This window comes from Periplaneta americana, chromosome 10 (genome assembly GCF_040183065.1).
Source record: "Periplaneta americana isolate PAMFEO1 chromosome 10, P.americana_PAMFEO1_priV1, whole genome shotgun sequence".
Taxonomy (NCBI): Eukaryota; Metazoa; Arthropoda; class Insecta; order Blattodea; family Blattidae; genus Periplaneta; species Periplaneta americana.
Genome location: NC_091126.1, coordinates 162,904,085 through 162,929,032, shown reverse-complemented (window position 1 = coordinate 162,929,032; position 24,948 = coordinate 162,904,085). Strand labels below are relative to the sequence as shown.

Below are 24,948 nucleotides of genomic sequence, written 5' to 3'. Positions count from 1 at the left end.
TCCGCCTATATACTGTGACAATGTAGAAACGTTTTACAAAATATTATTGATATAGCAGCAGATTAATAACAATATTAGTACAGAGATAACGTCACAGAAAATATAATAAAACGAATAATCATGCTGCACAACTGTTACAGATGCAAAGATTGATTCACTAATTATTAGAGATTATTATTATTATTATTATTATTATTATTATTATTATTATTATTATTATTATTATTATTATTATTACTACTACTAGAAAACTTGATACAGTTCTTGCATTATCGTGATTGTGTTCTCCGTTTATAATAATTACATTTACATCCAATAACATCTATCAGATGTGGCAAAAACAAAATCACTCCTGTGTGGAAAAAAAAAAAAAAAACATTTACCTACAACATTTATTTTACATTTTATAGCAAGTTTTGTAGTTGTACTATGGAGAGGTTAGTTAAACACTGCAAAGTTTTGAAATGATAAACATCTATGATGTTACTACACTGTTCATCACTGAAACAAGAACGAATGTCTAACGCTCGGCTTATACCGTTCGAGGATTTATTGCTCATGACAATTTTACCCATCATGCATGTGCGCTACCTATTGGATTATGCTATGAACTATGGTCTGTCCAAAACAACTTCCGACCTGACAAATGGCGCCTTTAGCATGTTACCATGGCAACCATTCAAATCAACCAATCACAAGAGACCATGGTAACCATGGTAACGGGACGGTGTTGCCTTGTCTATGTTTACAAGTTGCACGTGAATACCAGGGCTTAGTGGTGAATACAGTGGCCGGAATGACTGAGTTGGCTGGTTAACGCGTGCTTTGTGCGAATTAAAAATATTATTTAGTTGTATTATTGTTTTAGTGTATCGATAATTATTGTGTTTAAATTATATTACACTATTATCTTCGTTGTCATTGGTGGAGTGTGTGTTTTCTAGTTTCTGCTAGAGTTTTTAAATAGATGACTTGTGCAATGTCAGAAGGAAGGAAGGAAAGAAAGGCAGGCGGAGAATAAAGAATATTGGATAAGGTGCCCCGTTAAAGAGTCAAGCGCGAGAGATGGTGTGTTATGTAAGAGAGTATTTTGACAGGAGAAAAGATAATGGCGGGCCTCTTTTACCTTTGGCACAAGTCGTAATGAGAACTGTTGCTTGTGTTAAAATTAATAAGAGCACTGTTACCAATATTCGAAAAGAAAAAGGCCGCGCAGATTTTTAATTATAAATATTTTTACAGTTTACAATTTTTTCAACGCCTTTCTAACAATATTACATTGAAGAATACCAACACTCATAAAAGTAGAGGCTTTGTATTAAATTAAAACTGTTTTTACAGTTTACAGTCCTTTCGATGCTTTTCTAACGGTATTTACATTGAAGAATACCAGTACTACTACTACTGCTGCTGCTGCTGCTGCTTATTATTTTATTATTATAGGCTAATAAAAATAATAATGTACACAAATTTTAATGCCTAGTGTTCAACAAATTGGTTAGAAATGTATGTGTTCATGTCAGCCGTTCATTACCGCACTCTATCGGCAGCGCGCTCGCTTACACGAAAGATGGACAACATGACAACATTGCTCCCCCTTCTCTATAAGCTGTCAAGTCGGAAGTAGTTTTGGTCAAGGTATACTTGGTGTTCGAGCGAAAACGTCTGATGCAGACCTCTGATCACGTTGTAATGCCTTGAAGTTGAGCGATGGAAATAAGTTCTTTGTCAGATCACTCAGTAGAAGACATGAGCATTCGCGTAATTTTGGTAATAATATTACAGCAAAACGTTGAGGTAATGCAGTGATGTGAGAGTCTGTCTTTATTCTGTACACAGGAACCAAATGCAAATCTTCACTCACAGTGGGATGGTGTTGCGACATCATTGGTGAGTTTAGAACTCCACAATGTGGTGGGTTTGAAGGCACTGGTACGCACTGGCATACCATACCATCACAGGGTATGTAATGCTCTTAACTCTAGTCACTGGCTAACAACTATGCATGGTTTTTATGTGGAACTAGTTTTTGCTCATTCATTGCAATTTCTTAGGGACAGATTTGGAAGGCAGTGGTTGACTACAACATGAGGAGCTGTCACAGTTACTCCAAGCCAGACTTCTATAAAACCCTCTTCCAAGTAGCATCACAGCCACACATTTCACCAGCAGCCAAGCAGGCAAGTCTTATTATCTATTACTGTTGTAATAATTTTGTTCGAATTTTTTTGCACTCTCAACTCACTAATATTCTTCATGCTCGACCATGCCGTAATGTAGTAATTATACACCTGGTAGCAGTCCTTTAATGCATGTCATTAAAGTACACCTATTCATTAAAGTTCAGGTTTTCGATTATTCTCGGACACGCAATCAAAAGACAACTAGCAAGAATTCACGCAGGCTGGAAATCCAATACTGTCGCAGAAGGTTATGTTCTCTTACTATAATAATTAGCGTTAATTGTAAATAATATTCAAATAAATTCAATTTGTCATCTCGTATTTCAATGTCGAATTCAATTTCAAGGTTATATCAAGTTTAACGAGATTATATCAAGGTCGTCGACATTCGTTTCGGGGAAAAAATCAATACTTTCGCGTCTGCGCACATCTCACAATTTACGAGATTGCACAAGATCAGTTCCCTTCCCATTCACATAAGAATAACATGAATAGTTATAAATAGTTTCAAGTTAGAAATATGGTCGAGCATAAAAAGTCGTATGAAACTTGCCTATAATGGTAATTAAGACGCTTGTATGAAAATTATGAAACTCGCTTGCGCTCATTTCATAAACATCCTTGCGTCTTAATTAGTATCATTATAGGCTCGTTGCATAATGTACTATTCTTTTATTAATAAAATTAAGGATATGTATGGTAAGACTTTCCTGTGTTAAATTTCAACGTACCTCTTTTACATGTTTCAACCTATTTAGAACTGGTCGTTGTTGGTCTTGGCGCCACTTGTTCTGTTTCCTGTGTGGGGGTGTGTTCCTGTGGTATAGTGTAGAGTCAAAGAGTGTGTGTATTTTGAAGTTGAGTTGTGTGTTGAGAATTTCGTTGGGGTGTGTTTTTGTGTGTCTGTATATTTCATATTGTTCTAGTGTGTTTAGTTTCTGGCTTTCTGGTTGGATGTGCAGTATTTCCATGCCTGTGTTGATGTCTCTATGAGTGTGGATAGCATTTGTGTTGTGTTCTGCATATGTGGAGGTGTTTTGTAATTTTGTTATGGCTGTGATGTGTTCTTTGTAACGTGTTTGAAACGGTCTGCCTGTCTGTCCTATGTAGAAGTTGTTGCAGATGTTACATTTGAGTTTGTATATGCCTGTGTGGTTGTATTTGTTTGTTTGTTTGTGTATTGAGATGTTTTTGTAGAGTGTTATTTGTTCTGTATGCGATGTTGTAATTTAATTTCTTGAATGAGGTTGCAATTTTGTGTGTGGTTTTGTTTTCTTATGTTAGTGTGATGTATTTTTTGTGTTCTTGTGCTTGTGTTGTATTCTTATGTTTTTTGTGATTATGTTTTGTCTTACGTATTACATATTACACTCTACAAAAACATCTCAACACATAAACAACACAAACAAACAAATACAACCACACAGGCGTATACAAACTCAAATGTAACACCTGCAACAACTTCTACATAGGACAGACAGGCAGATCGTTTCAAACACGTTACAAAGAACACATCACAGCCATAACAAAATTACAAAACACCTCCACATATGCAGAACTCATCACAAATGCTAACCACACCCATAGAGACATCAACACAGACATTGAAATACTACACATCCAACCAGAAAGCCAGAAACTCAACACACTAGAACAATATGAAATATACAGACACATGAAAACACACCCCAACGAAATTCTCAACACACAACTCAACTTCAAAACACACACACTCTTTGACTCTACACTATGCCACAGGAACACACCCTTACAGGAAACAGAACAAGTGGTGCCAAGACCAACAACGACCAGTTCCGAAGATGACGCATAAATAGGTCGAAACATGTAAACGAGGTACGTTGAAATTTAACACGGGAAAGTCTTACCATATATATTCCGAAGTGATACAGTGTTAAAAGTTGTATAATCAAGATGAATAAAGTTAGCTTATTACTGAAAGTTTTTAGAGTGACAGTCTAAGATTTTGAATTCATAATGCATGCATAATTCTGTATTTTATGCTTTATACATTGTTATTGTCGGACCATCGGATCTGTGCACCTTCAGCGCTGTCGTCGTTCTTGGTAAAGTTAACGCCTCTACTCACTCCATTCCACCAGCTTTCCTCCCACCACGTCAAACTGCAGACCACGAACCTTGCCGAATAGGGTGTTGCTAAACTTCCATCAAGCAGTGTTATGTCTCTTGAATATTGCTTATTAATAATGTGAGGTGAATTATTATTTATTCATAATTTAATTTAAGTAGATCTAATGACGCTGATTGACTTCTGTGATTATTTGGAGATTATTATATGTTTCATCCATTGCCAGCTGACACAATAGGATCTGAAATTTCCAGAATTCTTGATGTCTATTTAAAAGAAAAATAAAATACCATGGAACAATACTGTATTCATGTTTGCAAGGACTTTAAAAATAAATTCTCGACACCATAAGTGGTGGTGTAGTTTAAAATACGAATATTTAGAAAAAACTAAGAGAACTCTCTAAAATTTCTAATACATTCAAGGCCTTACAACTGCACTCACACATATGAAATGATCTGTAACACTGATGTCGTGAAGCAGACTGAAACAAATAATGGGACTTGTTTCAGTGGCAAGTCTCTACTGACTGGCTGACGAGGATTAGATTTGTTATATTCAGATTTCTTCTGGAAAAAATGGTGGTGGAACTCAGTGTAGAATATATTATAGTGGACGGGGAGGTGATTACTGTCCAGTGAATGGGAATTTTATCATTTTTAACCTTCTTTTCGTCTACCTATAAGACTTTGAAGGCCTAAGCAGAATTCAAAGAAAAATTATATTTAAAACATTAACACATTTCTCAGTTCCATCATGATAAATGCACAAAAAAGTGCCAGAACACTGTGTTCTGCCAGAAAGAAAGCACTGGTTATATCTACAGTATTAGGTAGTAGCATCATACATGGGTAAAATTACACGTAAAGACATGGAAACAAACATTAGAAAAGACCTGTTTCACACCACGTATTCCCTAAGATATCAGGCATTATTTTTTTCTTTGTAGAGATTAATAACAGAATATGTGTTCTAGATCGAAACAGACTTGCTTCGGACTTTGCCCAATAACAAGCATTATGAAGGGATGAATGCTGATGGGATTCCTAAGCTGCGTCGTGTTCTGCTGGCATTTAGTATTTACAACGCAGAAGTTGGCTACTGTCAAGTAAGTGTTCTAAGAGTTAATAAAACTTAATTTTTCAGATTTTAGATTATTTTGTTCCATTCTTATGACATCCGATGGCTTCTAGGTATAGGGACAGGGTCATTCCCCAATGAATCTGATATAATTTGCCATTGTAGGGATTATTTTCGTGCACTTTGCTTTCTCCTGTTCAACTACAGGTCGTGATATTGAAATTTGGAATGACTTAGACATACCAAATAATATAAAGTGATTTGAAATGAAGTTTCCGGGCTAAGATGCCGTGGTCTACTGGTGAAGATATTCCCAGACGTTTCGTCTACTACTGCGGCAGACATCTTCAGTGGTTAGGTAACGTAGGTCGAAGTCTTCTGCTAGGAGTACCTGTGGCAACTGATACCCTGACTGGTTGCCTGTCCTTATTTATGGAGCCGGGGTTTGGCCTTGGTGTTCCGTTGTCGCGGTGGTCTGCACCCATTGGATCTTGGTGACCATGGGCTGGTCATGGCATTCTGTTGTTGCGGCGGTCCGCACCTGCTGGATCTCGGTGGCCTTGGGCTGGTCGTGGCGTACCATTGTCGTGGCAGTCCGCACTCGCTGGACCTCGGACTGGTCGTTGTGTTCCATTGTCTCGGCGGACCGCGCTTTCTGGATCCCAATTTCCATCTGTCGTACTGTCGTTAGGCATGGGTTTAGTACGAGTCCGTTTCAGGACAGGATGCCAACAGTTCTTGAGTTTCAGGCCCTCTTCTTTACGATTGAAGTTGTCAGAATGTTTATGGATTTCAATCATCTCCTGAAATAGACAGGGGAAGTAACTGGTCGTATTACTGAGGATGTCTGTTTCTCGGAACTGTATGTCATGCCTCCCATCCTGAAACGCATGTTCCGCCACTGCAGACTTATCCAACTGTCCCAATCTGCAGTTCCGTTGGTGTTCTGTTAATCTAGGTTACCTAACCACTGAAGATGTCTGCCACAGTAGTAGGCGAAATGTCTGGAAATATCTTCACCAAGGCCAAACCCTGGCTCTATAAATAAGAACAGGCAACGAATCAGGGTATCAGTTGCCACAGGTACTCCTAGTAGAAGACTTCGATCTAGGTTACCTAACCACTGAAGATGTCTGCTGCAGTAGTAGGCGAAATGTCTGGGAATATCTTCACCAAGGCCAAACCCCAGCTCTATAAATAAGAACAGGCAACGAATCAGAGTATCAGTTGCCACAGGTACTCCTAGTAGAAGACTTCGATCTAGGTTACCTAACCACTGAAGATGTCTGCTGCAGTAGTAGGCGAAATGTCTGGGAATATCTTCACCAAGGCCAAACCCCGGCTCTATAAATAAGAACAGGCAACGAATCAGAGTATCAGTTGCCACAGGTACTCCTAGTAGAAGACTTCGATCTAGGTTACCTAACCACTGAAGATGTCTGCTGCAGTAGTAGGCGAAATGTCTGGGAATATCTTCACCAAGGCCAAACCCCGGCTCTATAAATAAGAACAGGCAACGAATCAGAGTATCAGTTGCCACAGGTACTCCTAGCAGAAGACTTCGATCTAGGTTACCTAACCACTGAAGATGTCTGCCGCAGTAGTAGACGAAATGTTGGGAATATCTGCACCAGTAGACCACGGCATCTTAGCCCAGAAACTTCATTTCAAATAGACTCTGGCCGTGAAAGCCTACATGCTAAGATTAATATAAAGTGACCTCTTCACAGCTCGGGAGATGATAATTACGCAGATAGAATAATGAAGTCCACACCTGTGGAGTAACAGTCAGCGCGTCTGGCAGCGAACCCAGGTGGCCCGGGTTCGAATCCCAGTCGGGGCAAGTTACCTGGTTGAGGTTTTTTCCGGGGTTTTCCCTCAACCCAATACCAGCAAATGCTTGGTAACTTTCGGTGCTGGACCTCGGACTCATTTCACCGGCATTACCACCTTCATTTCATTCAGACGCTAAATAACCTAGATGTTGATACAGCGTCGTAAAATAACCCAATAAAATAAATAAAAGAATAATGAAGTAATACTTACTATTTTATCTCTGATTGAGGTTCTGGCTGATGTGTACATATATTACCAGGCAGTACATCTCACTTGGCAATATGTGTTAGAGAAAGAACAATTGAGACGCTGAGTGCAATAAGAGCTTGAGTTGAAAACCCATGTTTTGAGGAAAACAGTGTAGAAATTTTAGTAGTACATATACTCGCAAAATTTGTTTTGTATAATATTTTAGAAAGGGACTTGACAACAACAACCCATTTAAAAATTAATCAATATAAATTTCAGAGGGTCTCTAGTTTTGTATATCTGGGCTCCTTAATCAATGATACTAATGATATTAGTGAAGAAATTGGTAGAAGAATTCAAAATGCCAATAAAGCATATTTTGGATTATTGAGGCACTTTAAGTCAAGACTTCTTACAAGGGAAACAAAATGCAATATTTATAATGTTTTGGTGAAATCTGTATTAACATATGGCAGTGAAACGTGGACCCTCTCAAAGACTCATATGTCAAGATTGAGATCCTTTGGAACCAAAATTCTAAGGAAGATATATGGCCCAATATGTGATAATGGAGAATGGCGAATAAGATACAACTTTGAACTTTACCAACTATATAAGTCCCCTGATGTGGTTACAGTCATTAAAATATCAAGATTAAGATGGGCAGGACACGTGCAAAGGATGGCAGATCATGAGATACCCAAGAAAGTTATGGAGAATAAATTTGAAGGAAAAAGGAGTGTAGGACGACCAAGACTGCGATGGATGGATGGAGTGTTAGAGGATCTAAAGAAAGTGGGAATTAAAGGATGGTGGTTGGTTGCCAGGGACAGAGATACATGGAAGAGAGTTCTAAGGGAGGCCGAGGCTCAAATTGGGCTGTAGCGCCGATGATGATGATGATGATGATGATGATGATGATAATATTTTGGACTATAAATTATTCAAATCCAATATCAGTTATAATTTAAACAACGGATTTTTAAATATTTGTAAATAAAGTATTGAAAACTTAACCCATTTACTCCCACTGTTCCCAAATGGGAACATGCATTATTTACGGCGTAAATGATTTGAGAGGACCAATAATCATCTTATTTTCTTTCTTATGTGTCAATAAGTAGGAATATATAAGAAACACCAACATTTTTAATAAAAAATAATTTGGGCATAAATAATTTGGGCAATTCTGAAATATTTATATTCCAATCATTGAAAGTGTCTTGGGATCAAATGGGTTAAGTCGTTATTGCATAGAAAGTATGAGACCTCATAAATTACAGTACCTAGGCATTAAAACCAGTAGAAAAGTGTTATTTCACGAACATACATGAACTTTATTTCATCCACCTCCAGATACAGTTAGGGTGTTATGGCAAAAAACATGTCTAGCGCTCCATTCACTATGATGCGTTTCGGAAATGTGTTGTAAATCCATAATAATGAATGTGATCCATTTAATTTATTTACATTTTTTGTTCTAAATAACCTCAGGAATGCTGCCATAAACTGGGGGAGAACTTCGTAAATCACCCTCTGGTGTAATTAATAAATAGCATGTTGTGTGATATTATGTTCTGTTGGTATTTTGATTTGGTTACTGAGTTTATTTGTAATTACAATCTTATTCATACGAAAACATCTTTATCCTAATTGCTGACACTGCTCATGTATTTCAGGGCCTGAACAGAATTGTAGCAATATTATTGCTGTTTCTATCCGAAGAGGATGCATTCTGGGGTTTGGTGTACATAGTAGAGAAGCTGATGCCTTCAGACTACTACGGTCACCAGCTTGCTGGAGCACAGATAGATCAAGTAAGTTCCAGAAGCAACTAAATAGTAAAATGATGTTGGATTAATATTGACATATGTTTTTTTTCTGTCTTCTTTATACTTAACCTGTCTGCTCGCATTACAATAGACAACAAATTTTAGCTTATTTTATGCTTTGGAAATTAAAAGTACATTTCCTTGTTCATTTTTAGCTGCTGAATACGAAAGTAACCTTAAAAATGCTGGATTGGTTATTTTTATGAGTAATCGAAGAAAATATTGGGTGCATTATTAATAGGGAGCGGATTCTTATGTGCTAAAAAATTTAAATGTATTTATTTTTTATGTGCTAAAAAGTATGAAAATATTTGCTAAAAATAAAAAAATATATATTTTTTTTAAATATGACAAAAATACCTTACTTAGCTTGAAAAAAAAAATTGTTACTAGGTACTCACCAACCACACTTGAGTGCTAGTAGTTGGCCGAGAATTGCAGTGAACAACAAAGGTCATTTCCAAATTCTCCATCACAAATGCATGCTGAACAACGACTTATACGGTGAAAACGGTCTTTCCACATCACAGGATGTCATACGTGCCTATTTAAAGAGAGGAATGTCACAAACACAAACATCGTCAGTTTCACCTACAGGCACACCCTCCAATACTTGAGCAACTTTACAAATTTTTTTATATCCACTGTTTTTCCCAAACACATTCTGGAATTTGTCCCTTAGTACTTGTACTTCTGAACCTGGTAGCGAGTCTAGTTTAATTTCCACGGCACGCACCTCCCTGTTTCAGACAACAGATTTTTGGATGTTTCGAGTTTTTTATGCTGTCACACAAAAAGCTTAGATTTGCTAATAGGAAAGCCAAATCGTTTTCTAAACAACCATCTTTCAGTATATCTTGAAGGATATCGGTTGACGAAGCCCGATAATAGGGAATCACAAGAAGATATATTGCCTTACTTGATAGACATGAGTGAGAGGCGAGAGATTTGTTTATTAAATAATATTCATACCCGAGCTCTTATCTGTTGTGTTTCACAAACAAAGCTTGGAATGAAACCATCTTCAGCAACAATAAACATTCCTAATTATGTGTTGCAAGATCTCTCCTCCTTGTCCATGTTAATTTATTCTCTAATAATAACACTGATATGCTTCCTAGCAGTTCTCAGAACTTGAGGTGATACTATTACAAAAATGTATCACGGATACACCACATAGCGCTTAGAAACACGAAGCAACCAAGAATTCTTAAAAAAATAACGTACTTCTGAGTGACATAATTGATTTGGTTTTAAAATATTTAAAAGTTCTTGTAAAAAAATTATTTAAGTAAAAAAACTCCAAGATTTATGTGTTTATAATAGATTTCCTGAAAATATGTATTTACATAATTTTTGTGAAAATATGTGTGTTTATGTGAAATAAAATTCGGGTTTTAAACTTGAAACTTCATGTTCGGAATTTTTAACTTTGTTAATTGTGTTTTATCACACACAAAAATAATATTTAATTACATAGGAATCCGCTCCTTAATTATTAATGTATTTTTACACAGCCTAACTAAAAAAACCACAGCTTATCGTATATTACAAATGGCGCCTCTTTGCCTTTCATTTGTAATCCAGCTCTAGGACATTCCTTGCAATGGTTCAGCAATAATTAGTAGGCATAGTGATGCTTCACCGTCCCTGGTATCGTCTCTCAGTTGTGGAAATTACTTGTTGGAAATACTCTCCATGCTGGTCACCAACTCCACCACATTTGTCTGCAAAGAAGTCTGGATGAGAGTGTAACATATGTATTTTGAGTGACATATTGTATCTTATTATTTGGTAGAATGATATTAGATGTTCTGGTAGTTCTTTGTATTTTTCAGCCCTCACGTTTACAAGAAATTGTCACCATGTAACAATATTTTCATTTTGTTGGGGTATAGACCGATAAGCAGAGTACAAATGGGTAGGGATAAATGGGACCATCAAATGCTTATCTACTAATGTAATATTAATATTTTACAATTTATACAACATGAATGTTTTCGGCATCATTTTGTGCCATCTTCAGATTTTAAAATAGTCTTTATACATGCTTAATATGTGCTAACAATGGTGAAACATGGGTAACACGCGACATAATCATTGTGTATGATTTAAATGAACTTATGTGATATGTCCACACAGCTGTTGGTTATATACTGTTACTTCGTAATGGATTAAAACACTGAGTAAATGGAACAGCTGGACCAGAACTGGAAAACTTAAGTATTAAAACACTAGCAGATAATGCTTGGTAAAATTCAAAGATGAATGTCAATAATCACTTAGTTGAGAAACACATTAAAACAATTAAAACTCTGCGTCTTTAGTGATTTGTGCTATGTGGAGTTCAGCCATTAGCAATTCATTGGAGTGCTGTGAAGTTATTGTTTAGTCTTGCCATGGTTGTGTATGAACAGATTTAGAGTTGTCACTTTCCATAGTTCAGATAGCCAGACATTCTGTAAATACGCGAAAATGTTAGGACTGTATGCAATTACAGTGCTTTATGTAATCTCTAGTTCTTAATGAGAAATTGTAGGATAACTTACGTGCAGAAACTTATGTTGTTGTAGTGGTGTGTTCTTACGGTGTCTCGGCTCTAACTGAAGTTTGGGAAGTGCTCACATTAAACAACCTTACGCTAATGTACATCGAGCTGTACCGGAAGTGGGGTTAGGGGTGGGGGGAACTGTATAGAAGTTTGTCTGGATTGTTTATGTGGAATTGATTTAAATAAATTGGTTATTTGTTCATTTATGATGGGGTTACCTTGATTATAATTTTTAGCAATGTAATATTGTTCGGCTGTATCAATTAAAGAGCTATCAGTTATGACTTTTAGAATTTTTAGTGTATCTGTTATTTTGGTTAATTCATGTAACAATGTTACAGAATGATGGTCATTGAGAAGTTTATGAATCTGAGAACCAATAAAAATACCCTTCTTGATTTTATTTCAAATGATTCGTGGAATTTTACGCAGAAAATATTTGAATGCATTTCCATTTTGGTTCATAACTTTAACGAATTTCTTATTAACGCAAAAAAAAAAAAAAAAAAACTGACCACACTGTGTACACATTTATGCACCATGTTTAAGTACAGTAGACAAAAATATTGCTCACAGAAAATCACATAGGATCTCACCACGATCAAGTATGCAAAATTGAACAAAACATAAGGGAACACAATAAAGAAAACACATTTTCACTAGCAGCTGCCAAGTGTTGTTGTGAAGGTCGCTTTGTCAGTGGTAAGTCAAGCTGGAAGTCTTAAAACGGATTCCTTCTCATTCAGGGGTTGTAAAACTAGTACAAACCTTGATTTGGTGTAATATTTATAAAGGATGGAGCACATCCAGTCATATCGAATATCGCCAAAACCAGAAACAATTGACAAAAATTAATGTCATATTCGTGATCAGGCGCGGATCTAGAATTTAATAATAGGGGGGGCTAATAATAATTGAGGGGCTGGGTGCAAGAAGGACATTTTAGAGGATGTGCCCTTTTTGAGTAAAACACTTTATTGTGTTCTCTGATCTGTTATGCATATGATCACAAAGTTGTAGTTCAATACTGTAATCATAGAGGTCAGGAGTACCGGTACCCAAAATGTAAAGGCATGCATAGATAACATTATTACGGTTTGAATTTCCAACATTAATTTTCTCAAAACTTGCATTTGAGAGAAGTGCCTTTCTTGCACCAACCCCTCAATTAACATATGAATACAGTAGTATAATCATAACACAGAACAATGGAATTAAAAACAAATAAATAAACCACAACAATATTGTCACTCTTAGGTTCTAAGTCTTCAGTTAGTTCTAATTCTAAAGGAAATGGTGACTGGAATGGAAAGTCGATTAAATGTTACTTACAGTTTAACGAAGCTGAAGTCGTCTGGGATGTTTTACTTTTGTTAACCTCTTCAACAATTTTCTTTTCAATAATGGTGCCACAACAGTTTATGAGATCGTTTTGCGTTGTTTTGCTTGTTAGAGAAGAGTTTTTGGGGGCATTTTTAAGATGAATATGCAGAATCTGATCACCGGCATCAACGCGATATTTAAGAAGCTCCTTGGAATTACCTTTGTTTTGATTTTCGCTTTCCAAGTCAATCGCACCATCATTCCTGTGTCCTCTTAATGGAATATTTTGTCGGCCGCACAAAATAATTGTTTTTACTATTGGGACAAGTTTCATCATGTTTTCGCGCACTGTTTGTAACACTTCATTATTCAATTGAACCAGAACGTTCTCTACCTTACCTTCAAACACTACTTTAAAGTTGTCACATTTTAAGAGAGCAGTTTTGTGATAACTGTTCTCTGAATGTCTCCTGAATATTTGAGGCCTTTTTGAATTTCCTTAGAGGTTTCGTAACTAAATTATGTAACGTAACTTTGCTTCCCCCTCCCTCTATAGGTCCGAATAAAACGCACACGTGACAGAACGCACCTTTATCCTTCTTACTGTAAGACAGCCATGGAAATCTTTTAAGCCACGCATGCTGAAATTGTCTAGACTGTCCCGATTCTAGTGTCCTCGGAAATGGATATTTTTCGTCTGGAACCCATGGATTTGTTAGAGCTTTGTATTTTATCTCGTCACTGCATATTTCTTTTTCCACTAAGCAACCAATATCTAATACATTATGAGTCGTCGAACTAGCGTCATCACTTCACCGCACATAACCGATTCCACTGTTACGGTATTAACAGGCATACACTTTTCTTCATCAGTTGTACCATTGTCATCCGTACTGCACTTTTCTTTCACTTCACCACACGGCTTCTTGACGAATTGTAAGATATTTGTTTGAAACTTACGTTCCGACATTTTATAATTTCTTATAACTGTTGCACTAAATAATTCACCTGTGCGGACTGATCACTTCTCGTCTCAATTCAAAAGTCGAATGTAGTGGCTATTGTAAAGTACGATAACAAAGATATTGGTAGCAGCCTAGCTGCAGTGTGGTAGGGGTGGTTACCGTTAGATTTCCGTTCCGAAGTCCGAGCTATTGTTAAACCCCATGGTAACGACCCCTAAGGAATGCGACCACTTACCTGATCTATTCACTGCGAACTGTAAAGAGAGTTTGTATGCGAAAGTAAAATAGCAAAATAATATGAAGTTTAGAGAGTGAAGAAATCATATAAGTTATATGAATGAAAAAATAATGCTTTGTACATTTTAAATTAAAAAAAAGTCTTTGAATTGATAGGGGGGTCTATAGCCCCCCAGACCCCCCCTTGTATCCGCGCCTGTTCGTGATCAATGACCCAAATTTAGCAAGAATTGATTACTTTAATTTCCGAAGCATTTTCAATGTTGACCAGTGTTAACATAATATTCACAGTGGTATACCATATCCAGGGCTGGGCAGTATTTGAAATACATTTGTATTTTGTAAGGATTTTCGAAAGTATTTTGTATTTAAATACATAAAATTGATGTATTTTGTATTTCAAATACTCAAAATATTTTCTTCTTCTTCTTGTCTTTCAAGTTTTGGATTTGGATTTGAAGAATGAACTTTTGTCTTATTTGCCTACCATTTCAGATGTGCTAGCCATACACTTAGTTTTCTTGCCACAACTGATTTCCTTAATGCCATAAAGAAATCTCCAACAGCATCAAGAATCCATCTCCCAACACTTGCTAAATGTTCAGCATTATGGAATGCGTCTAGGAGACTCAAATCCTCAGAAATTATATGAGACGTCTTGAAATATCCATTAAAGTTCCCTTGCTCAACTCGATGGAATTCTCCTTATGACTCAATCTCTCAAAAATTGCAATTCAAACATGATATGAACAATATATGTGAAAAACTGGGATTGCCAACCTTCAAAGATGTTGAGTTTCAGTACCTTGAAGAATATTATGCAGTTCTGAAACCCATTGCCGTAGCCCTTGATTTAATGCAAAATGAGAAGACGTGCTATTACGGCCAACTTTTGTCCACATTAATTTCCCTCAAAAATAGATTACATATTCTGTTACCTAGTAATCTACGCCATCTATTCCAAGTAACTCCAGTCGTAATAAGTTCACTTTCATCAAGATTTAAAGCGATGTTTGATCTGATCCCAGAAGCTAATTGAGCTATTTTGGCAGCTTGCTTCTACCCATCATTTAAGATGAGATAGCTACCTGACACTGCCTCACTAAATGATAAGAAGAGGATACAGAATATGTGTGTCAAATCAGCTGAGCAGTTCTCTGCTACACCTTTGGTCAGTTCAGACGATGAAAACAATTTTTATGTTTTCAACCCAAGTACAACAGACTTTGAAAAGCAAAAAGAAAAGAACTTGTCTACTGTGGAGTATGAGCTCATACAATTCTTCAATGGCAAAGGGACAACCCTGTGCACTCTAGAGAATTACCCAACAGTGAAACAAGCTTTTATAAAGTATAATACAAGTTTGTGTTCCTCTGCGCCTGTAGAAAGACTGTTCTCTTTTGCAGGATTTATTCATTTATCAGCAAGGGGATCCTTACCGGTATTTGATGAACATTTTAAGAAACTTTTTTTTTTTAAGGGAGCAGTAATTATTCAGATGTAGCATAATTTCATTGTTGACTGGGAAAAGGAAGAATGTTCAGTTACAGTGTTTATATGAAACTTCGAGATAAAAATACTTATTTACAAATGGCTTTTAAGGAACCCAAAGGTTCATTGCCGCCCTCACATAAGCCCGCCAGCGGTCCCTATCCTGTGCAAGATTAATCCAGTCTCTATCATCATACCCCACCTCCCTCAAATCCATTTTAATATTATCCTCCCATCTACGTCTCGGCCTCCCTAAAGGTCTTTTTCCCTCCGGTCTCCCAACTAACACTCTATATGCATTTCTGGATTCGCCCATATGCGCTACATGCCCTGCCCATCTCAAACGTCTGGATTTAATGTTCCTAATTATGTCAGGTGATCAATACAATGCGTGCAGTTCTGTCTTGTGTAACTTTCTCCATTCTCCTGTAACTTCATCCCGCTTAGCCCCAAATATTTTCCTAAGCACCTTATTCTCAAACACCCTTAACCTATGTTCCTCTCTCAGAGTGAGAGTCCAAGTTTCACAGCCATACAGAAGAACCAGTAATATAACTGTTTTATAAATTCTAACTTTCAGATTTTTGGACAGCAGACTGGATGATAAGAGCTTCTGAACCGAATAACAACACGCATTTCCCATATTTATTTGCGTTTAATTTCCTCCTGAGTGTCATTTATATTTGTTACTGTTGCTCCAAGATATTTGAATTTTTCCACCTCTTCGAAGGATAAATCTCCAATTTTTATATTTCCATTTCGTACAATATTCTGGTCACGAGACATAATCATATACTTTGTCTTTTCGGGATTTACTTCCAAACCGATTGCTTTACTAGCTTCAAGTAAAATTTCCGTGTTTTCCCTAATCATTTGTGTATCTTCTCCTAACATATTCACGTCATCCGCATAGACAAGAAGCTGATGTAACCCGTTCAATTCCAAACCCTGCCTGTTATCCTGAACTTTCCTAATGGCATATTCTAGAGCGAAGTTAAAAAGTAAAGGTGATAGTGCATCTCCCTGCTTTAGCCCGCAGTGAATTGGAAAAGCATCAGATAGAAACTGACCTATACGGACTCTGCTGTATGTTTCACTGAGACACATTTTAATTAATTGAACTAGTTTCTTGGGAATACCAAATTCAATAAGAATATCATATAATACTTCCCTCTTAACCGAGTCATATGCCTTTTTGAAATCTATGAATAACTGATGCACTGTACCCTTATACTCCCATTTTTTCTTCATTATCTGTCGAATACAAAAAATCTGATCAATAGTCGATGTATTACGTCGAAAACCGCACTGATGATCCCCAATAATTTCATCTACATACGGAGTTAATCTCCTGAAAAGAAATTGGACAAAATTTTGTACGATGTCAACAAAAGTGATATTCCTCGAAAGTTACCACAGTTGGTTTTGTCCCCCTTTTTAAAAATAGGTACAATTATGGACTCCTTCCATTGTTCTGGTACAATTTCCTTTTCCCAAATAGCAAGTACAAGTTTATAAATTTCGCTATATAATGCACTTCCACCCTCTTGTATTAATTCTGCTGGAATTTGATCGATACCTGGAGACTTGTACTTTTTCAGATTTTCTATCGCAATTTCGACTTCTGAAAGCGTGGGTTCGGGTATAAATGGCTCAGCAGTTTGTATTTCAATTTCGTCCCGATCATTTCTATTTGGCCTATGTACATTTAGTAGTTACGCAAAATAGTTTTTCCATCTGTTTAGGATTGATGGAGAGTCTGCGAGCAAGTCACCATTCTCATCCTTGATCACGTATACTTTTAATGTTAATATAATATTTTAGATTTTCAGTAATATTCTTACTTCTTTATACAGTATATTGCTTCGAGTATTTGAAATGCAAATGTATTTTGAGTATTTGAAACACAAATGTATTTTGGTTAATTTTTTAGAAGTATTTTGTATTTGTAATTCATATACTTTTCTTTGAAGTATTTAGTATTTGTTATTTTAATGTACCGAAGTACATATGATATTTCCATGCAGATATTCTGCGTCATCATACGATGAAAGAGTAATGGAACGGAGAAAAATTCTCCCCAGCGTCGGGATTTGAACCCGGGTTTTCAGCTCTACGTGCTGATGCTTTATCCACTAAGCCACACCGGATACAACTCCGACGCCGGTTAGAATCGTCTCAGATTAAGCTCCAACTCTTGGGTTCCCTCTAGTGGCCGCCCTCTGCACTACGTCATAGATGTCTATGAACGCAGGACCGAAGTCCACACATGTGCTGAGGTGCACTCGATATGAGTGACTAGTTGGCCGGGGAGAATTTTTCTCCGTTCCATTACTCTTTCATCGTATGATGACGCAGAATATCTGCATGGAAATATCATATGTACTTCGGTACATTAAAATAAAGTGATTTAAGACGGCGCTTATTCCGTCGGATCCCGGCCAACTAGTCACTCATATCGAGTGCACCTCAGCACATGTGTGGACTTCGGTCCTGCGTTCATAGACATCTATGACGTAGTGCAGAGGGCGGCCACTAGAGGGAACCCAAGAGTTGGAGCTTAATCTGAGACGATTCTAACCGGCGTCGGAGTTGTATCCGGTGTGGCTTAGTGGATAAAGCATCAGCACGTAGAGCTGAAAACCCGGGTTCAAATCCCGACGCCGGGGAGAATTTTTCTCCGTTCCATTACTCTTTCATCGTTTGTATTTGTATTTGAAATACTTGGATGTCAGTATTTTGCCCAGCCCTGACCTTATCCAGTGGATGTTAAAATGAGCTTTCTTTGCAGAGGGTGCTGAAGGACCTAATTGCTGAGAAGATGCCACGCCTTTCATCTCATTTACTTCTCTACAGTGTAGACATCTCTTTAGTGACCTTCAATTGGTTTCTTTGCATCTATATTGATAGTTTACCGGTCGACCTCTTCTTGCGAGTGTGGGATGCATTTCTGTTTGAAGGTTCTAAGGTTGGTATGACACAGAGTAATGATTGATTTGGACGAATATGGCATGTATAATAGCTTCCAGCTTCTACACACACTGAGAGTGCATGTAATCCAGTTTTTCTCTCACTATTGACTTACAATTACACAGAGAAATAGTTATTTATGTTACATGTTGCAAAAGTGAGGTTTTACATATGAGTTGAGATGTTTATAGCTGAGCCACCATGCAAGCCAGGATTTCGAAAAGAATATGTGAAACATTTTCGTCCTTTGTAACACACAATATTTTATCTCATACTATGTTACATTTTTTATTTTTATGTGAATAATATTAAGGGAAGACTCCGCTGAAAATCATGAAAATTTTTCCAAATTTTTTTTTTTTTAGCTATTTCACTTATTCAGAATTTATATTTTCATACCCCAAATGGATTCAGCTCAATTCTGATTACAAATACTCGTATGTTTACACTTTTTAAATTAAGGCTGGAAGGGGGCGTGGAATTTAAAGAGCTGTCAAAATTGTTTTTCATCGAAGAATTCTTTTTTAAAATTTCTGATTACGAATCTAGTAACTTTTTGTTGACTCCCTGAAGTTACTAGTGAATGTAGCGGAGGAGAATATTAATTTACATAAATATTCATTTTATTTTCAAATCTATTTTTCTGTGTTCATTTTTGTTGATTCAACACCAACATTCTTATGCCAAATATTAATCAATCTGGATGAAATTTTTACTGCAAGTATTTATGAGGTAGCTGCATGTTTCTATGCATTTATTTTGTGAGAAATGTTGATAGTGAGAAATATTAATAAAATAAACTAGCAGCATTAAGAAAAATATTAATAAAATAAACTAGCAGCATTTCTCAAAAAATAAATGCGTAGAAACATGCAGCTACCTCATAAATACTTGCAGTAAAAATTTAATCCAGATTGATTAATATTTGGCATAAGAAAGTTGGTGTTGAATCAACAAAAATGAACTCAGAAAAATAGATTTGAAAATAAAATGAATATTTATGTAAATTAATATTCTCCTCCGCTACATTCATCTAGTAACTTCAGGGAGTCAACAAAAAGTTACTAGATTTGTAATCAGAAATTTTAAAAAAGAATTCTTCGATGAAAAACAATTTTGACAGCTCTTTAAATTCCACGCCCCCTTCCAGCCTTAATTTAAAAAGTGTAAACATACGAGTATTTGTAATCAGAATTGAGCTGAATCCATTTGGGATATGAAAATATAAATTCTGAATAAGTGAAATAGCTAAAAAAATTTGGAAAAATTTTCATGATTTTCAATGGAGTCTTCCCTTAAGGTGAACACATTATGCTCAGTTCAGAACCCACCATTTAATAGGCGCCATTCATGAAATAATTGCTACCATTCAATAGTCAGTTGATTAATGAAATAATCATGAAGGGAGATGCAGATGTAGAAATTGATGTTCCACATACTATTCTAGATAAATTCAAGGAAGCAATTGGGGAAACTAATTCCTACCAAATCAGAGTTAAGTTATAAAAAGGAATATGAACAATTTTGTTCTAAGAAAACAGTGAACAACGTAAAATAACTGAACGGAATAGTTATGTTAGCCTATATGTTTGATTTTTAAGTGTTGAAACCAGGGGCTCGTCCTTATGTGCTACAGGGCTACAGGAAATGATAAATTTTGCTTAAATAATGTATTTGTAATACCAAAGTATTTGCTCTGTCATTTGACATTTAGTTATGTTCATAACGCGTTACAGTGTGTTTAGTCTTTGCTCTTTGCTCTTCGGTGCCTCAGGGGGTTCGTTGTGCTACTCAAAACTCCACATGAGAATACAGATAATTATGCGCATGTGCGAAACTGAAATCAGTGCTCTGATTGGCTATTTTTACGCGGGAAAGTGCTGTAGTCAGCTTCAGCACGACACAGCTTGGAGATTGCAAAATTCAAGCATAATGAAAGAATGCTTGTTTGTGGAAGAACTCGGAACTATTTACAATGTATTTTGTAATTCAAGTATCCGACTGCTGCTGCCATTTACCTGTATGAGGTTCTTCCTTAATCAGCCAGCAAGCGAAATCCCAGAAAATTGAAGCCAAGGAATTATGTGACCGTTTAATTCAGAAAGATTTTCACCGTTTCCACGATCTTACTAATAAAAACTCTATATACAGATGTTTAACTCTCTTAGACTTATACAATGAGTAGCTCATTTATAAGTCGTGTGTAAATTCCTTACTAATAATCATTACATACGTCGTGTATAACAGTATAACTGTTACACAGCTACGTCATAGTTTCGTCATTACTTCATTACGAAAGGTAATAGAATGTCTGAGATTCTCTATTGCATCCGGTAGAGCGCTCTAGTGTGCCGTGTTAAGAATCGATAGTACAACTGGCTCTGATCGATTACCACACTATATTTTGGTCAAAGAGTACAAGCTACAGCAATAATATTCTACTTATTCTGTGCTCTTTGGTGTGTTCTTCTGTGGTTACAAGGCATCCATCATCATAAAATGACAGTCTATACGAACAGCTGTTAGAGGGGCGGCCATTTTTTCTCTATATACAACGCTTAAACAAGCGGTTTCGTATATAATATAACTACTGCAAAGCAATTCCCATTGTATAGTTACAGATTATTTATACATCCATCGTTTATTTATGGTTCATTAGTAACATTCTCATATAAAAACTATACATGGTTTATTAGTAAGACCGCCAGTCTTTAAGCTACCTAGACCCAACAAAATTGTTAAACAGCAAAATTTTTGACAATTTTTCGCATAATTTTCCATAACGCGAACTTAAGTTGCTGTCAACAGCTATACTATACTGAACAGAAGAGTGTTAAAGACAACTTGGAGTTCTATACGGAAGATTCGACTTCTGAAATATATATGGTTGTTCAATTGTTACAATATATAGTCTCCAACAATTTAAGGATCCATTCTGTGTGAGTTGGCTTGGATGGCACAGTTGGTAGCCTATAGCATTGGCCTTCTATGCCCAAGGTTATGGGTTCGATCCCGGGCCAGATCGATGGCATTTAAGTGTGCTTAAATGCGACAGACTCATGCCAGTAGATTTGCTATGTGCTTGCTGCCTTCCCCCACATCCAGGGAAATAAACCTAGTACTAATTTCTGTTTGAGGTTGAATAAATCCAATAGCTATAGTGTGGCCGAAATGATTAAATTGATGGAGAAAATTCAGGACTCTTGGAAATCGAATCCACAACCCTCCAGCTTGCAGCAAGAAGCCCTAACTGCATTGCTACATGCACCCCTAGTGTTCACATTACTGGTATTAAAGCTGTTTATCTGCAGAAGTGGGAGTCTCAACCTCCTACTGCTACGTGGGCCTTTATAGCCTGTAACAGTGACAACTTCACTTTACTTCACTCTGAACACTTGCATGGAGGTATAGTCTGGATCAGTTTACTTAATACCCTAAGGGTGAAATTTAACCATTTTTCCCCCTATTACTACATATGCTAGTGGATTATAGTGATTTTCTAGCTCTCAGGTTGAATTTTCTTTTACCAACTTTGTTTCGAATTTCGGGTACTGACAAATACTACAACTGGCAGTTATTTTGTAACTGTTATGTTGGCAGCAATGATTTCGGTTTACAGTAAAACAAACTGATGAAAATGCAAGCAAGTAAATACATTTTTAGGTTAGGTCTCATGAATCGTAAACTCTTTAGTCAAAGCAATAAATTTCATGTTGCCTGACAAAATAAATTGTAATATTAGATCATACTAATCCTAATTACCAACATAATATGCGAGAAGTCCAAGAGGAAAATATACTATTTCATAAATAAATTATTGAACCATTTAGGAAACACCTCGCAACATAAAGATGAGATGTGGTAAATAAGCAAGACATTGTTACCGGGTATTGTTAACACTGTACTAATATTATTATTATTTCAGTACGTAGCATTGTGATTTTACCCCTCTTTGGTGTTATCTGGTATTAGTTGGCAACACTGAAGAGATGGCCAAATTAGACTTTCAGGAACTACTCTTACGTGATCCTCACTATAGATTGACACTCATCTGTATCTTCCTGTTTTCTCCTTTCTTATTATTAAATAAACTTAATTGAAGTGACTAGTATTTTAATTAATTCTGAATCCAGATAAAAGAATTTGAGTTGGCTGTTATGATGTCCCGAGATTGATTCCTGGCATGAGACCACAGGAATTTTTCCTGTTTTTGTCAATAGTCTCGAATTTAGGTTAAGTTTAGATTTAAGACCTCTCCTGGCACCACATAATCATACATGGTCATACTTTCATATCACTGAGGTATCATAACTCCGACTTCCAGGTGCCCCAACCTGGTAAGTGGGTTACATGTAAGTCTCTGCCAGGAGAGAAGACCAGAAACATAGAAAGACAACTTGGTGGCATTGAAAAAAAAAATTACATACCCAAAATTGGAATTCTGAGACAGAACATTCAGTATGTTTTGTAATGAAATTGAGAGGATAACACTTGGAGGTGGGAGAAATATGACTGATCTCACAAGGGAAGGGTTTCGGCTCGAACAGGAATTTCGTATTCAAAATTTGTATACAGGCCCGTCTTTACATCTCTGTAAAGCTCCCAAAAGCATTCGTTTATGTAATGTGTGGTTTGTCTGTTAGAGCACTGTACAAGTTGGGTGGGGACAGCACTGCACAAGTTAAGGGGATGGGACACCTTACCTGTAAGCCTAGCCTAGCCTAGAAGCTAGTGTGAGTGGTAAAATGTCTAAAGCGCATTTAAGAACATTTTTCTCCAACGTTCTGTCTGAAAATATTGCAGCTAATCAAAAGTGTACACTGTTGTGTAAGTCATTGAATGCGCACAAGGACACAACCTTAATAAATGAATCATTCCAAGGCTAGGACATGGAATGTATGATTATTCCACCTAAAAAACTAAATATATCCAGCTTCTGAATATCTGTTTCCTTAGACAATACAAAATATATGCTCGGAGGATAACATTACATAAGGACTCTTGCTGAGAATCCAGAACTTAACTTGGGAAATCGAGTGTTTATAATGAAAATGCACTCTGTTATTCATAACCAGTTGTCTGCTCCAGTATACCGCCCTATGCTTCAGTATTCCTGGCAGTCAGCTGGTTACGTGAATCCTGAACAAGTCTCAGACTTCAAAAATGTAATTCAGGTAGCATTCGATTTTTCAGCACTGGAGTGTGGTTCAGAAGATTGTTCAGGTGTTGCTTCTGCGTGTTGTGCTTATTGCTCTGCTCCATGCTGTTTCATGCATTTTATAGAGAATCCTCATGTAGGCTACATTTTTAAAGAAGTGTATTGACCAATACCAACCAAACGGAGAGTTACACAAATGAATGCTTTTACGGTCTTCATCACTATTGTGAGGTAAGAGTCTGTACAAATTTTTAACCAAAAATTCCTGTTCGAGCCGAAACCCTTCCCTTGTCAGTGTTGTATGGTTTTTCTTGGCAGGTAGGAAGTGAAGACTAATTGGAATTTCCATTACTACAATATCTTCTTCAGTTTTGTGTGTAAAATTGTAGTGTACTTTATTTTGTAAATTTGTAGTGTTTTTTGTAACACAGTTTTACTCCTGGTTGAGTGTTAGAGAAGGCCGTAGAGAAGTCCGTATGGCCTTAACTCTGCTAGGTTAAGTAAACTATTATTATTATTATTATTATTATTATTATTATTATTATTATTATTATTAAATGGCTTAATCTATTGAATAAAGATAATTGCATTTTTGTTTTTAATAAATTTAATTTTAAAATTATAGGTGGTTACAGTGTATAGTATCCAATCTGTTTATTGAATAATTTCGAGGGAAAAATTGTTCCGGAGCCGGGTATCGAACCCGGGACCTTTGGTTTAACGTACCAATGCTCTACCACTGAGCTACTCGGGAACTCTAACCGACACCGATCCAATTTTTCCCTCCATATCCACAGACCTCAAAGTGGGCTGACAACTGTCAAGCAACCAACTTCGAGTGCACACTAACTCCGTGTGACTTAAATTGTGGTATTATTATTATTATTATTATTACCACAATTTAAGTCACACGGAGTTAGTGTGCACTCGAAGTTGGTTGCTTGACGGTTGTCAGCCCACTTTGAGGTCTGTGGATATGGAGGGGAAAAATTGGATCGGTGTAGGTTAGAGTTCCCGAGTAGCTCA

The 24,948-nt window shown here is 36.6% G+C and overlaps 1 protein-coding gene across 9 annotated transcripts in view; it reads left to right on the top strand.

Annotated features, from left to right (window-relative positions):
• The window catches only part of LOC138708126 (TBC1 domain family member 2B-like), a 90,195-nt gene that overhangs the window by 38,129 nt on the left and 27,118 nt on the right, over positions 1-24,948 (top strand). For 7 of the 9 annotated variants that reach the window (XR_011334588.1, XR_011334589.1, XR_011334590.1 and 4 more), the window contains exons 11-15: positions 1,840-1,962; positions 2,055-2,180; positions 5,267-5,398; positions 9,075-9,212; positions 18,586-18,762. Coding sequence is in view for 4 of the 9 variants with exons in the window: in XM_069838342.1 (XP_069694443.1) it covers positions 1,840-1,962; positions 2,055-2,180; positions 5,267-5,398; positions 9,075-9,212; positions 18,586-18,762 (696 nt within the window). In the remaining 5 variants the exon portion in view is untranslated. The remainder of the gene's footprint in view (positions 1-1,839; positions 1,963-2,054; positions 2,181-5,266; positions 5,399-9,074; positions 9,213-18,585; positions 18,763-24,948) is intronic. The other 2 variants (XM_069838344.1, XM_069838345.1) reach the window with 2 other exon arrangements.